General features: G+C 66.1%; 1 protein-coding gene across 1 annotated transcript in view; it reads right to left on the minus strand.

The window, feature by feature from the left end:
• LGR6 (leucine rich repeat containing G protein-coupled receptor 6) overlaps positions 1-13,128 on the minus strand; it is an 86,900-nt gene that overhangs the window by 24,206 nt on the left and 49,566 nt on the right. The window contains exons 5-6 of the mRNA XM_055583825.1: positions 5,156-5,371; positions 1,548-1,619 (exon numbers count right to left, since the gene is read on the minus strand). Of these exons, the coding sequence (XP_055439800.1) occupies positions 1,548-1,619; positions 5,156-5,371 (288 nt within the window). The remainder of the gene's footprint in view (positions 1-1,547; positions 1,620-5,155; positions 5,372-13,128) is intronic.

The raw sequence follows: 13,128 nt of genomic DNA on the forward strand, positions 1-13,128 counted from the left end.
AAGAACACACCCTCCTTTTCAACAGGAGAGCAAACGTTGGAAGGAGAACTCAGTCCTCAGGGATGGGGTGGGAGGGTATTGAGCTCACGGCTGGGGTGGGGTGCAGGGGCGCTGGTCCCCGGGGGCGCCAGCTCCAACAGAGCCCCCACGGCTCTCCTTTAGTCCACATGCGCCTGGAAGGTCGGCGTCACTGTGGGTGAGACACTGCAGGCCTTGCCGCCAAGCGGTCCTGCCCCCGCAGCGGGTCCCTCAGCCGGTCCGTGCCCTCCACAGAGTGGGTGCAGGCCCCGGGTCTGTGCGGCAGGCTGGCTCCGCTGCAGATGAAAGGCAGGTGGGCGGCACCCGTGGCTCTGAAGCCCAGCCAGGCAGGTCGAGCCCAATGCCCTGCACTGCCATCCAGGCTCGTTGAGAAAGAATCAGGCCGCCGCCCCGACGGTGAAGAAACCGCCGCTAGCTGGCTTTCGAGAGGTGCCAACGCACACCCACCATGGCCCCCTTCCCAGCCGACTTCCCAGCAGAGCTCCCCACCCACCCACCGGCCAGGCAGACACAGGCCTCCCCCGACGCAGGTGCCTCATGGCTCCAAACCTGCCCCCCAGCTCCGGGTCCCCGAGTGAGGGGGCTGTGGGCACGGTAGTCAGGGCTGCTGGCTGCCTGCCCCCACCACCCAGGGGCCGCTGGCACCGGGCACACAGCAGGCAGCTCACATGGGGCCCAGAGACTGGACCAGCTCGGGACCTGGGCGCGTTTCCTCGGTCAACCCCCAAGGTCTGCTCTGCCCACGGACAGTAAGTCCAGGACCAGCTCTGCAGATGCCCAGGGCCCAGCACGGCGACCGAGGGGCCTAGACCATGCTGGTCAACTGTCCACCTGCCCCTGGCAGCCGGCCGGGCAAGGCCAGCTCTCCTGATCACAGGCTGGTGCAACGGCCCTCGCGGGAGGCAGGCTGGGGTGGGCAGCCCTGCGCTTCGGCACCGCGTCCCGTCCACTCCCCGCAGCCCAGGCTTGCTGGTCCCCGCCTGTCTCCTCTGCTGCTTGGATGCGGGAAAGCCCTCACCTCAGGAATGAGGCTCCGTGTGTGGGGTGGGGTGTTGGGGGGCGAGAACATTGGCCCGTGAGTCGGGGCTCACTCTTGGTGACCTCCCAGGCCTGGCCCCGCTGTGGGTGACTGAGGCGCAGCACTCCCGGGAGCCGGGGGGTTGGCGGGACTGCAGAGGGGGCGCTGAGGGCGTGGGCATGCTCTGGACAGAGCTGCTCCAGGACGTGACGTGGGGTCACGCGGCCTCCCCAGAGCCCACAGCTCCGGCGCTGACAGGCGCGCCCCACTCCATCAGCAGCGCGCTCCCTCCCCAAGCCTTCTGTCTCCAGGTTCAGGGCCCTCATTCCTCCTGCTTCTCCTCAAAGCCCCACGTCCATCTCAGATCTGGTGGGCTTTGGTCTCCCTGTGGGCACAGCCCCTCCCCCAGGAAGAGGGGGGCGCCCTCTGAGAGAGACCCTCCAGGGAAAGGCCGCGCCCATCGGGACTCGGGCCCATCGACAGCACTCACAGGGTCTCCAGGTTCTGCAGCCCCTCGAAGCTGTGCGCCCCCAGATGCCGGATGCGGTTGTTATGGAGATGCCTGTGTGGGAGGAGAGGCGTGTCAGGGGTGGACCCAGGGCCGAATGGCGGGGGCTGGGGGACAGACGCTCTCAAGCGGGAACAGCCAGGTCTCCAAGGCTGGAGCGACTGCGGGCTACACTGTAAAAGCCAGAGGCATGGCCTCGGGCGGGCGGGGGTGGTGAGTGTGGGAGAGACTCCCATGGTCGAGAGCAAATTGAAAGTAAACCGCAGCATGTTCTCCCAATTCCTAATGGAAAGAGCGCAAGCATTAACACGGAAACGGGCCCCACCCCAGCCCAATATCGTAACAGCAGCAGCACAGCAAGGACAGACAGAAGCTCAGAGCAGAGACCGAGGCCGCGGAAACGCGCCGGGGCCTCAGCAGAGGCCCAGTTGTGAAAAGAAGGTCCTGAGACGTCTCCAGGGAGCCCCCGAGCTGGAGAGAGGCGCGGTGTCTTTCCGGGGGGTGGGGGGCAGGGAAGGAGATGAAGGCTCCTCTGGAGCTGAGCCCAGGGGGACCTCTGTCGGGAAGGAACGCGCATCTCCCACAGCCTGAGCCTGTGGAGGGAGCCCTGCCTGCACAGCACCCCACACCCCGGGGCCCACCCCACACCCCGGGGCCCACCCCACACACCAGGGCCCACCCCACACACCGGGGCCCACCCCACACACCGGGGCCCACCCCACACACCAGGGCCCCGGGCACCTGTGGGCAGGCGACCCTCATTCACCCACAGTCCCAACCCACAAGCTGCAGTCTGGGGGGAGCCCAGGGGGCCCTTGGCAATGCAGCGGTCCCAGGAGGAGCCAGGAAAAGGTGTCAGCTGGCAACCGTGCAAGCACACAGCAGGAAACTAGGAGCAGAGAGACGCCAAGGCCGCCGGGGCCACAGCCCGCAGGGAGCCGCCGGGGCCCCAGCCCGCAGGGAGCCGTCATGGGCAAGGGGCAGCAGGATGCTCATCAGCCCCTTCTGCCGCAAAGCAAGCCCATGAGCACCCCAGAGGCAGCACTTTAAATGGGGGGAAGGAATCGAGGACCAAAACTACATCATTAAAAACTAGTCAATAAATTTGCAACAGGGAGCAGTACAGGTGCTGCTGAGTACAGGGGTGTCAGAAAAAACGCCTGAGCTAACACCAGAAGCTGAGAGGCGAGGAGACATGGCCTGCGAGTCACACGCGGGCGCTGACGGCTCTGGGGCCGGATCCAGAGGCAGACAAAGGGCGTATTCAGAAGTGCGACCCAGAAGAAAACCCTCCAAAACAAAGAGTGGAATCCGGAGGTGAAAAGCACATGTTGTTTCAGGAAAACTGGATGAAAAAAATCCCACACTGTGTCATAGTCTAGTGAAGCCATTCAAGTACAAAGATTAAAACATATCTTTGGGCAGGAGAAGGAAATTGGAACAAGGGAAGGAATCAGTCTGGCCTCCAAGACGCTCAGGGAGCAGGGTGGCAGGCGTGGCGGGTAGGGACTGCGTGCTCCCCGCTCCTCCGCCAGGAGGCACCAGACTCCGCAGGGGCTTCCAATTTGATGGGGGAACACAGGCCCCGGCTTCCAGGAGTGAGCCCTGGCCCTCCCCACTTCCTCCAACTCTCAGCACACTCCAGCCTTTCTCCCTGCGCCGCATCCCACTGAAGCTCGTCTCCAGCCCTCCCTGCCATCCCAGCGCCTCCTGCTTCTGCACGTCCAGCCTCAGGCCTGCAGACCACTGCACTAACCCTGGCGTCCTGAGCGCCTCTGGCAGCCCAGCCTCCTGGGACGCCTGGTCTGGAGGAAGGGGTGAGACCCACACCCAAGCCAGCACTGCAGTCCACTCAGGCCCTCCCAGGGGCCCCGCAGGGCGGCCTGACGAAGGCTCAGGGCTCGGGCTGAAGGGAAGTCCCTCTCCGTCAGCTGGTCGCCCATGCCTCTGGCCTGAGCCTCAAGCACCCATCTTCCTCCTCTGCGCTTTCCTGCAGGCCAGCCCGGAGCCCTGGGCGGCCTCCTGCAGCCCCCTTGCCCTGGACGGCCTCCAGCCACAGCAGCCCCTCTCCTGCCTCAGGGCGGTGTCAGGGCCTCCAGGCTCTCCTGAGCTCTCCCGCCCCTGCCCCCCGGAGACCTGAGATCCCAGGCTGAGCTTCTGCACCCCACTCCTCGACCAGACCCTGGCCTCCGACCCTGACTCTTCCTCCACAATGTCCCTCAGGCTGGTGCGTCCGCCTCCACCCTCCCGTGTCCCTCTGTGTCCTTCAGGTCACCCTTCTGGGGCCTCTTCCCACCTCCAGGCCCCCACTGGCAGGCCAGAATCAAACCTGCGCTCCGAGGTCCCAGATCACCCTCCAGCCTCCTCTCCAGCCACACTGGACCACTCGCCGGCGCGTCCTCACCGACACCTGCCAAGAGCCTGTCCCCTGCTCCTCACCCATCCAGCTCTAAACCGTCCTTCCAGCCAGGACCGCCCCGCAGGCCCCCGTCCCCCGCCAGCTGCTCCGGCCGCCCTGCGCCCGGGCCGAGGCTGACTCAACACCCAGTACCCTCGCCCTGCGCTCCGGGGCGGCATTGCTGTCCTTCCCAGTGCCCCCGCCACTCCCCCAGGCCTGGGGCAGCGGCCGGAGCTCACTCCTGGCTCTGCGGGTCCCACAGAACGTGGCTCCTGCTCCCACTTGCTCCTGCTGCTCAGCGGTCAGGGGCCCACCGTGAGGACCCCTCATTCCAGGAGTTCCATCTCTCAGAGACCCACGATTCGCAGGGAGCATCAGGACGTCACAGGGGTATCACCAAAGCTGGGATCAGGGCCCCCGTCCTGCTCACCCTCTGCCAACCCACGGCCACCCAGGGAGGATGCTGCGGCCGTCCCGACAGAGGATGAGGCTCTGGAGCAGTTCATCCGTGTCTCCCGTCTCCCAGGACAGAGAATCAGACAAACAAATGCTGCTCCTCCCTCTCTCAGAAGGAACTAAGCCTTGTCCACTCCTTGGTTTGGAAAATCAAACCAGATTTCCAAGAGCAGAGGAGGCCTCATGCCCATTTCACAAAGTCTGGACATTCCCGTGGCAGTAAGTCTGTAACCCAGAGCAATTACACACGGTTGCCAAGCCCTTGGTAATTGCCCTATGAACTCAGTAACCGTCCACAGCAATTAGCCGGGAGCTAACCCGTGCCCGCAGGTCCGGGGGGGGGGGCAGTGAGCCCCAGGCCGCAGGCCCTGCCCGGCACACCGTCTCCTGGGGCGCTCCCCCGGCAGCGCACTGCTCTCTAATCAAAGCGCAGGCTCTCCGCTGCTTCTCCAGGCTGGCAGATGAAGGGAATTTATCCCACCCCTGCACCAAAGCACAACGCTGCACCCACCCGTCACCCGATGCAAGAACGGTGAGGCATTCCCAGCGTGCACTCCCAAGTGTGGCACAGTTACAACCTGTGCACAGAACCGCAGAGAAAACAGCAGCTGAATGCGTTTCCCAGCCTCTCAAAGCACTTCCAGTGCCGCCTGGCCTCCTGACAGCCTGGAACGGTCGCCTCACTTTACCACGGAAACCCCAGGGACACCCCTGAGCAAAGCCGGCGGGCACTCACAGCACCACGAGGCTGGACAGGTTCCAGAAGGCGTAGTCGGGGACGCGGCCGATGCGGTTCAGGGCCAGGGTCACAGCCTGCAGGGCGCGCAGGTGGCCGAGGGCCCTGACAGGGATCTCGGTGAGGGCGTTGTCGTCCAGCCACAGGTGGCGGAGGGAGGTCAGCCCCTCGAAGCTCCTGTCCGGGACCAGGGAGATGAGGTTGGCATCCAGGCGCCTGCGGGAGGGGACAGGGAGAGTCTGGGCCGGGGCAGCGGGCCCCCAGGGCTCCACGGCCCGGCTCCTCAGGTCCCGGGTACCCCTCCGCTCCAGCCAGAGGCCCTTTATGCTTTGCATCCCTGTTGGTGACCCAGCGCTGGTCCACAGCCCAGGACCACAGTACCCCCCATGCCCAGGTTCCCTGTCTGCGCTGCAGCTCCCCTGTTCTGAGGACGCTGGCTCTCAGCCCCGTCCGCTCCAGGCCGGGCCAGAAAGCAACCATGGTCCCCCATCGACCTGGGGACAGTTCCACCCATGGACACGGCCAAGGAAAGACCTTCTCAGAGCCGCAAGCTGATCCCTGGCACCTGACCCCGGTGCCCCTGCTCCCCAGCACCCCTGTTCCCCGGTGCCCCTGCTCCCCGGCGCCCCTGCTCCCCAGCACCCCTGCTTCCCGGCACCTGACCCTTGTACACAGATCGCGGTGCCCCTGCCCCCTGGGACTGCCCCCCAGCTCAAGGACTAGCTGTCAGACGGGGCTCCCTGCTTGGCTGATGCCTATGGGGACTGCTGGATGTTGGACAGGCAGACAGGGGACAGCCTGTCCACAGCAGAGCGTCCAAGGAGGTGGAGGACCTCGGACACGAGTGGAGGAAGACTCTGCCAGCTGAGCAGCCCGTCCCAGCCTCTCAGGACTGCGCCAGGCCTTTACCCCCGTGCCTCCTGGCCTGGGGCTTGGGCTGAAGCCCCACCCCCGGCAGCTGGTTCCATAGGGTCGAGGCAAGCTGACCGGTGGCCATGGATCTGCCCGTGGGCTCTGCTGTCTTGAGGGGCTTTGCACCGAGGCCTGGTCTTCCGCATGGGCATGTGGCACCTGTGTCATGGAAACCCTGGACCCCAACCACACAGCCCCAAGCCCCCTCATCCTGGCCCCAAGGAAGACTGCCATGCTGGGTGGTGGGGGGCCTTTCTCCTGCCCCAGCAGCACGAGCCCGCGCGCCAGCAGCCAGCAGGGCTCCATCTGCTCTGAGCTGCTCACCAGTGCCCTCCCCATCCCTGGGAGAAACGCCAGGCCAGCCAGGAGGGGGCTGTGGGTGAACAGGCCGACCCCAGAGCCTTGGATGAGAGGGCAAACGGACCGAGACAGGCCCTGAAGCCTGCAGCGGGAGAGACCTCCACGCACGTCACACCTGCCCCGACGGCTACAAGCCCCTCGGTAAGGGCCTGTCCCTCTGGTCACTGTCCCCAGAACCTGATGGTCCGACTGTGGCTACTGACCTGGGGGCCACAGGTGGAAGCAAATTCTAAGACCCCGCCCGGGATGCCTGGCTCAGAAGGCCTGAGGGGGCCTGGAATCTGTCTCCACGCACAGGCAGGTGGGACGGGGCTGGATGAGCATCGGCTCTGTCCCTGCCCTCTGCATCAGTGGGAAGGCCAGGCTGACAGTCCCAGAGCAATGTGATGGCCAGGGACGCGTTAGGAGGAGCCCCAGGAGAAGAGGATGCCATGCAGCCACCCGCCGGACAAGGAGGAATTAGCTAGTGAGGGGGACAGCAGAGGGAGGCCTGTGGGAGACGAGCGACCACGAGGGGCTTCAGGAAGGCGAGGGGTGGGAGGGAGCAGGGCAGGGGCAGCTGGCGAGGCCGGCGGGGCTGGGGCTCAGGGGCCCGAGGGCAACAATGCCGCAGGGGAACAGGAAGCCAGGAAGGGCTTTACCCTAAAAAGGGAAGAAGGCCGTGGCCAGGATTCCGGTGCTAGGGAGGGGCCGTTCCAGAGGGGGACGTGTCAGCAAAGGGACAGGCGCTCTGCACGAGCCCCTCACCCAGAAGCGGGTGTGGGCACGTCCTGGGAGCTCGAGGGTGAGCTCGACCACTGCAGGGTCGGGCCCCTGGAGAGTCCCTTCCTGATGGCACCCCTGCTGCCCTGCCCTGGGATGTCCCTGAACCTCCAAGGTGCAGGAGCCAAGGTGCAGGCTCCCTCGCACAGGACCGTCAGCTGGCAGTTCCGGGCGCCTTGATCAGCCCCACACGGACGCGCCCTTCGCCTCGCCCCACCCCAGGGTCCATCACAGACCCTCGCAGAGCAGGCCCATGGGATCGGCACCCGCAGCCCCACGTGGCCTCACCTCCTCCCTGCCAGCGTTCAGGGCCCAGGGTACCGAGAGTGAGCCCACTGAGTCCCAGGGCATTGTATGCATCAGGCCGTCTAATCCTCACCTGTGAGGTTCACATTTCCCAAAGGATAAAAGCCACGTGCAGCCCCATCACATGTCCAGTAAGCGGCGCAGCTGGGCTTCCAGCCTGGCCGCGGCCACAGGACACACCTCTAACCACCGTGCAGGTCAGCGAGCACGCAGCACGTGCTCCCTGCCCCTGCGCCTCCCCGGCCTTGGCCCAGGCTCCTCACTCGGCTCACACAAAGCCTGCGGCCCCATCGAGGAGGCTGGCCACACCTGCTCCGCCATCCTCTCCAGGGCATCGCTGGATGCCTCAGACCTTCCTCTGGCAGGTGGTCCATCAATTGTCAACTCAGCACCGCCTGGGACCTCGGTGGAAAGGCAGAGTCTGAGGCCCTGTCCCAGACCGGCGAGTCAGCACCTGAATTCCAGCCCGACCGCAGGTCATCCACCGAGTGCTGAGTGCAGTGGTGTCTGCTGATGCTCGGGTCGGCGGGAGGGACGCCGACAGGAGGGGAGCCTGAACAGTGAGCCAGGCGCCTCCTCCTGTGCTGGGGCTCTGCTCTGGGGTCCGCGCACCCATCACCCCAGGCCTGGGGCTCCAGGCCACCCTCTGGGGAGAATCCCCCCCACATCCCGGCCGCGGGGCTCACAGACAGCAGGGGAGCGGCCCCCCAGCCTGGGGACCCGGGCAGACCTTCCTGCAGGGTGTGTCTCGCTCAGATGTTCGTTCCACGCTGTGGGGGCTCTCCCCCACCTCGCTCCCATCCAGAGACCCCTCACACCCTGGAGACCCTGGGGGGCGGCGCCTTCGTCCCAGCTTTCCCAGAGACTGGGCAGTGAGCGGAGCCCCGAGTCCCCCCAGATCACAGCCCACACCAAGGGCCTTAAGGAAAGGCGGGAAGTAGACCAGGACAGAGGGGCAGGGTGTTACAGGCGAGGGCCGCAGGCAGGACACAGGGCCAGCGCGGGCCAGAAGTGGGCACAGACCTCAGACGGCTTAGGTCAAATCCAAAGGTCCAGCAACTGCGGGACGGGGGTGGCCGAGTGGGCTGGAGCTTGGCTCTCAGGCTCTGCCTCTCAAGGGCGTCTGGGCCCCCCAGGCGGAGACGCACCCCCGCCGTGACAACCAGGACCCCGAGATGTCCCTGTTCCCACTTACAAGCCCTTGCCCTGGGCCCAGTCAGTGCGAATAACTTCTTAGAGTACGTAGGTCCCACGCAGTGTATGCGCTTTACGTGGCAGGTCTCCCCTGGGGTCCTGTGAGCAGACACATCCAGGCACACCTCCCTCATTTAGCCTCTGGGTAGGTCTCCTCGGCTGACTGGTTTGGGCACTGCACGCCTGAGGGACTGCTCAGGTGAAATGCACACAGCGCGTTTCCCTGATGTGGGGGTGCCCCTGTGGCTCAGCTGGTAAAGAAGCGCCTGCAGCCCCCAGGACCCCAGCTCAGTTCCCGGGTCGGGAAGATCTGCTTGAGAAGGGAACGGCTACCCACTCCAGTCTTCCTGGGCTTCCCCTGTGGCTCAGCTGGTAAAGAATCCACCCGCAATGCGGGAGACCTGGGTTCAATCCCTGGGTTGGGAAGATCCCCTGGAGAAGGGAGCATCTACCCACACCAGCATTCTGGCCTGGAAAATTCCATGCACTGTATAGTCCATGGGGTCACAAAGATTCGGACACGACTGAGTGACTCTCACTTCACTTCACACACAAAGCACAGCCCAGCACCCCTTCCTTCTAACAAGGAGGACATCCAGAGGGGCCAGGGACTTCAAGGAGGAGTGAAGGACCCCAGGGAGGAGTGGGGGACCCCAGGGAGGAGCTGGGGACCCCAGGGAGGGGCCGGGGATCCCAGGGAGGAGCGGGGGACCCCAGGGAGGGGCCAGGGACCCAGGGAGGAGCAGGGGACCCCAGGGAGGGGCTGGGGACCCCAGGGAGGAGCGGGGAACCCCAGGGAGAGACTGGACACCTGGCAACTGCAGATCCTCCTAGTGGTTTTGGCCGTGAGGACAAACAGCGCCTTCAGGGAGACCCCAGCCAGGAGCCGGGGCAGCCGAGGTGGGCGGGGGCCAGGCTCCAGGTGGCCGTCTTCGACTTGACTCACCCACAGCCTCCAGAAGAGCAGGTGGAGACTCGGGTCCTGCTCGCTCGGAGCTCAAGGAGCCACCAGCCTTGCCCACCGTGCCCGAGAGGCCTGGAGCCCAGAGGAGAGAGGGCTGCCCCAAGCGGGTCAGTGGTCGGGCTGGACTCACACTCAGCGCCTCTCCACAGCCTGGCTCCCTACCAGGAAGCACCTCTGAGCCCAGAGGCCACATCCCCCTGGAAAGCAGAGTCCCTGCAGCCCACAGAGCCCTAGACTGACCCCACAGACCCTCTGGAATTTCCTTCTCTGATCCTCCCTATATCCCACCAGATCTCAGTCAGAGACAAGACCGGAGGAACAGATCGGGAGTCCTAGTGGACCACCAGCTGACACGCCCGTCACCAGGGATCCATTCAAAAGGCTAGGGCCCACTGCCTGCTCCCGAGCTCTGAGCGCAGGCCGGCAGGACCCAGGGAGGGCGGAGGGCGGAGGGAGGCAGGGCAGGCCCCAATCCACGCTGCTCCAGGCGCGGGGCCTCTCCTGCTCCAAGTCAGGCACGTGGAGGAGAGAACGCAGGGCAGCAGGGCAGGAGCAGGCACTGGCTGAAGCCGACGGCCCTCAGAGAGCAGCCAGCCTCTCCTCTAGCCGGTGCTCCCAGGGCTCCCCCGGGGCTGCCCCTCGCCCTGAGCAGCGCCCTGGCCCGGCCAGCCTGGCGGGGCCCTTCCTGGGCCTGCCCCACCGCTTTCACAGAGGAGCCCCTGTGGGCAGCCGCCTCCTCCCTGCATGCAGCCTTCCAGCCGCACACATAGAAGGGCAGGCGGGCAGGGAGCCCCGAGAGTCTGGGTGGCCGCGGGGAGCCACTGGGTGGGACACCCAGCAGCGTCCTGCTTCCTGAACCGGAAACCCTCCTCCCCGAGGCCATCCTGACTCAGGAGGGCAGGAGGCCCTAAGCACGGGGCCCCCTTCCGGAGCACCAGACTGCTGACCCCCAGCCTGCAGCCACACCAAGGGCAGCCTCTTCGCTGGAGGCCCCGGGGCCCAGCCCTGCACCCCCGGCACGTGGGGCCTGCACAGGCCTCGCCAAGGAAGGCAGGATAGGGCAGGGAGGCGCTGGGGGAGGTCCTCACAGTGGGGAAAGAAAGCAGCCGCTTCGGAGCAGCGACCCTGTGCCTGAGGCGGCGTTGGCAGCGGCGGGTGCTGGGGGCTGGCCACAGGGAAGGCGGAGGCTTAGGGACAGACTGGCACCGGCCAGGCGGCAAGGACGTGCCCGGGCCGCCCTCGTCAGCACCGCTGGCAGCACCAGCCTCTGCAGGAGGGCACGCAGCTCCCGGGGGGCAGGCTTGGGAGGAGGGCGCTCGGCTCCCGGGGGGCGGGCTTGGGAGGAGGGCGCTCGGCTCCCGGGGGGCGGGCTTGGCAGGAGGGCGCTCGGCTCCCGGGGGGCGGGCTTGGGAGGAGGGCACACAGCTCCCGGGGGGCAGGCTTGGGAGGAGGGCGCTCGGCTCCCGGGGGGCGGGCTTGGGAGGAGGGCACGCAGCTCCCGGGGGGCAGGCTTGGGAGGAGGGCGCTCGGCTCCCGGGGGCAGGCTTGGGAGGAGGGCGCTCGGCTCCCGGGGGGCGGGCTTGGCAGGAGGGCTGGCCCACCTGAGGCCAAGTAGACACGGCCAGCTCACAACGAGGTGCCCCTGCACATTGACCCCCTCCCCACGCCCTGCCCCCTGAAGGCCTCTTTGCTCTCACTCAGCTCCCACAAAGCCACTGGCGTGCCCCCACTAAGCACCGGGCCGCCCAAAGTCCCCTCATCTCTGTTCAGTCACTGAGTAGCCCTCAGCTTGGTCAGGCTGGATTAAATGCAGCCTGGTGGCCTGACTGAATCCTTCTAAGCGCTCACAGGCTCTGAGTGCCAGGCCGGCCTGGGCTCGGCGCTGGGCTCCGGCATGAGCTGCACACAGCCCGTCTCTGGAGAAGCTCCTGGACTGTCTGTCCTTTAATCAGCAACACAAAGACCTCGGCCATCGACACCCTTGCAGGATCCTCGCCAGGCAAGCCAGCCTTTCACACACGCCTTCCTACTGAACCCCCACCCAGAACCTGGAAGGCTGTCATGTTTGCCTCCTCTCCTGCAGCAAGGAGTCTGTGGCTCCAAACCCATGGCTGGGACTTAATCAAGTGTGTGGGAAATGCTCTGCAGCTGGGGCCTGCCCTCTGCCTGTGGGAAACCCATGAAGGCCTCACGGAGGAGGTGACATCTGAGCTGGTTCCCAGGGGAGGGGTCTCCCAAGGGGCAGTGCTGGAAGAGGGCAGGAGGAGCAAGCCCGAGGCAGGAAGGGGATTGGGTGCCTGGGCTAAGCTTGGGGGATGAGAGAAGGGCCTGAGGGTGAGGTGGTGGGTCCCCAGTGACTTGGGAGGGGAGGGGTGCAGGCAGGAGGTGGGGCCCCGGTGCACAAGCCAAGGGCCCCCCGAAGAGAAGGCTCCTGAGGGGCAGAGGCCGTGGTCAGGGGACACAGGCGGGTAACCGAGGAACAGCGAGCGCTTCCTGAGGCCCCCAGCAGGGCCCCACACCCCACACACTGCATGCACAGACAGTCCCACACACTGCGCGCGCACACACACACACACACACACACTGCCCCAGACACACTGCACACACACACTGCCCCAAACACACTGCCTCACACACACTGCCCCACACTGCACACACACTGTACACACACACTGCCCCGAACACACTGCACACATACACTGCTCCTCCCACACACACTGCCCCAAACACACACTGCCTCAGACACACACTGCCCGCACGCATGCTGATGCCACCCCCAGCCGGGCCCTCCCCACCCCAGCTGCACGAGCAGACGCCGCGGCAGCCACACAGGCCGGGTGCTGCCAGGCCGCCTGGAGCAGAGCCTCCTGTGAACCAGCCGGGCCGCTGACCAGAACGGGCAGGGCCGCGGAGGCCAGTCCCACAGGGGCCCCGGGGCTGAGGCTGCACGTCTGCCCTGGGAGTAGCCATTGAGCCTCGAGTCCAGGGTAGGGGACCCCAGACTGTTCCCGGGGTACCCTCTGAGCCCTCCTCCAAGCCAGCACCAAGGGTGGGGCGGCGAAGGGCTCCCAGGCCCTCTCTGCCGGGAGCAGGCGGACTGCTCTGGGCCTGAGACACCGCAGCGGAAGCTACTGCCCGTGGCCCCCAGGGCCCTCCACCAGCCGGGGGGAGGCCGCTGTGCCTGCGGAACTGTCTCTATGGTGAGTTCACCTGGATTGACACACGTGCCTGGCAGCAACCAGCTCTAAGAACCCAGCCGCGTTTGTGCAGGACACACCAGTGCCCATCCCAAGGGGTTCCCCGGCTCAAGGCATGAAGGTGAGAAAGCAGCAACAGGTGCGGCCGAGGCGTGTGCGCGCAAGGCTGTGTCCACACAGCACAGAGCGGGTGCGTGCCCTGGGGCGCGCGGGGCTCGGGGGCAGGAGCACGCGGAGGACAGCCCCTGGGCTCAGCGGTGGGCCTGGGAGGGGAGGCC

This window comes from Bubalus kerabau, chromosome 5, assembly GCF_029407905.1.
Source record: "Bubalus kerabau isolate K-KA32 ecotype Philippines breed swamp buffalo chromosome 5, PCC_UOA_SB_1v2, whole genome shotgun sequence".
Classification (NCBI taxonomy): domain Eukaryota; kingdom Metazoa; phylum Chordata; class Mammalia; order Artiodactyla; family Bovidae; genus Bubalus; species Bubalus kerabau.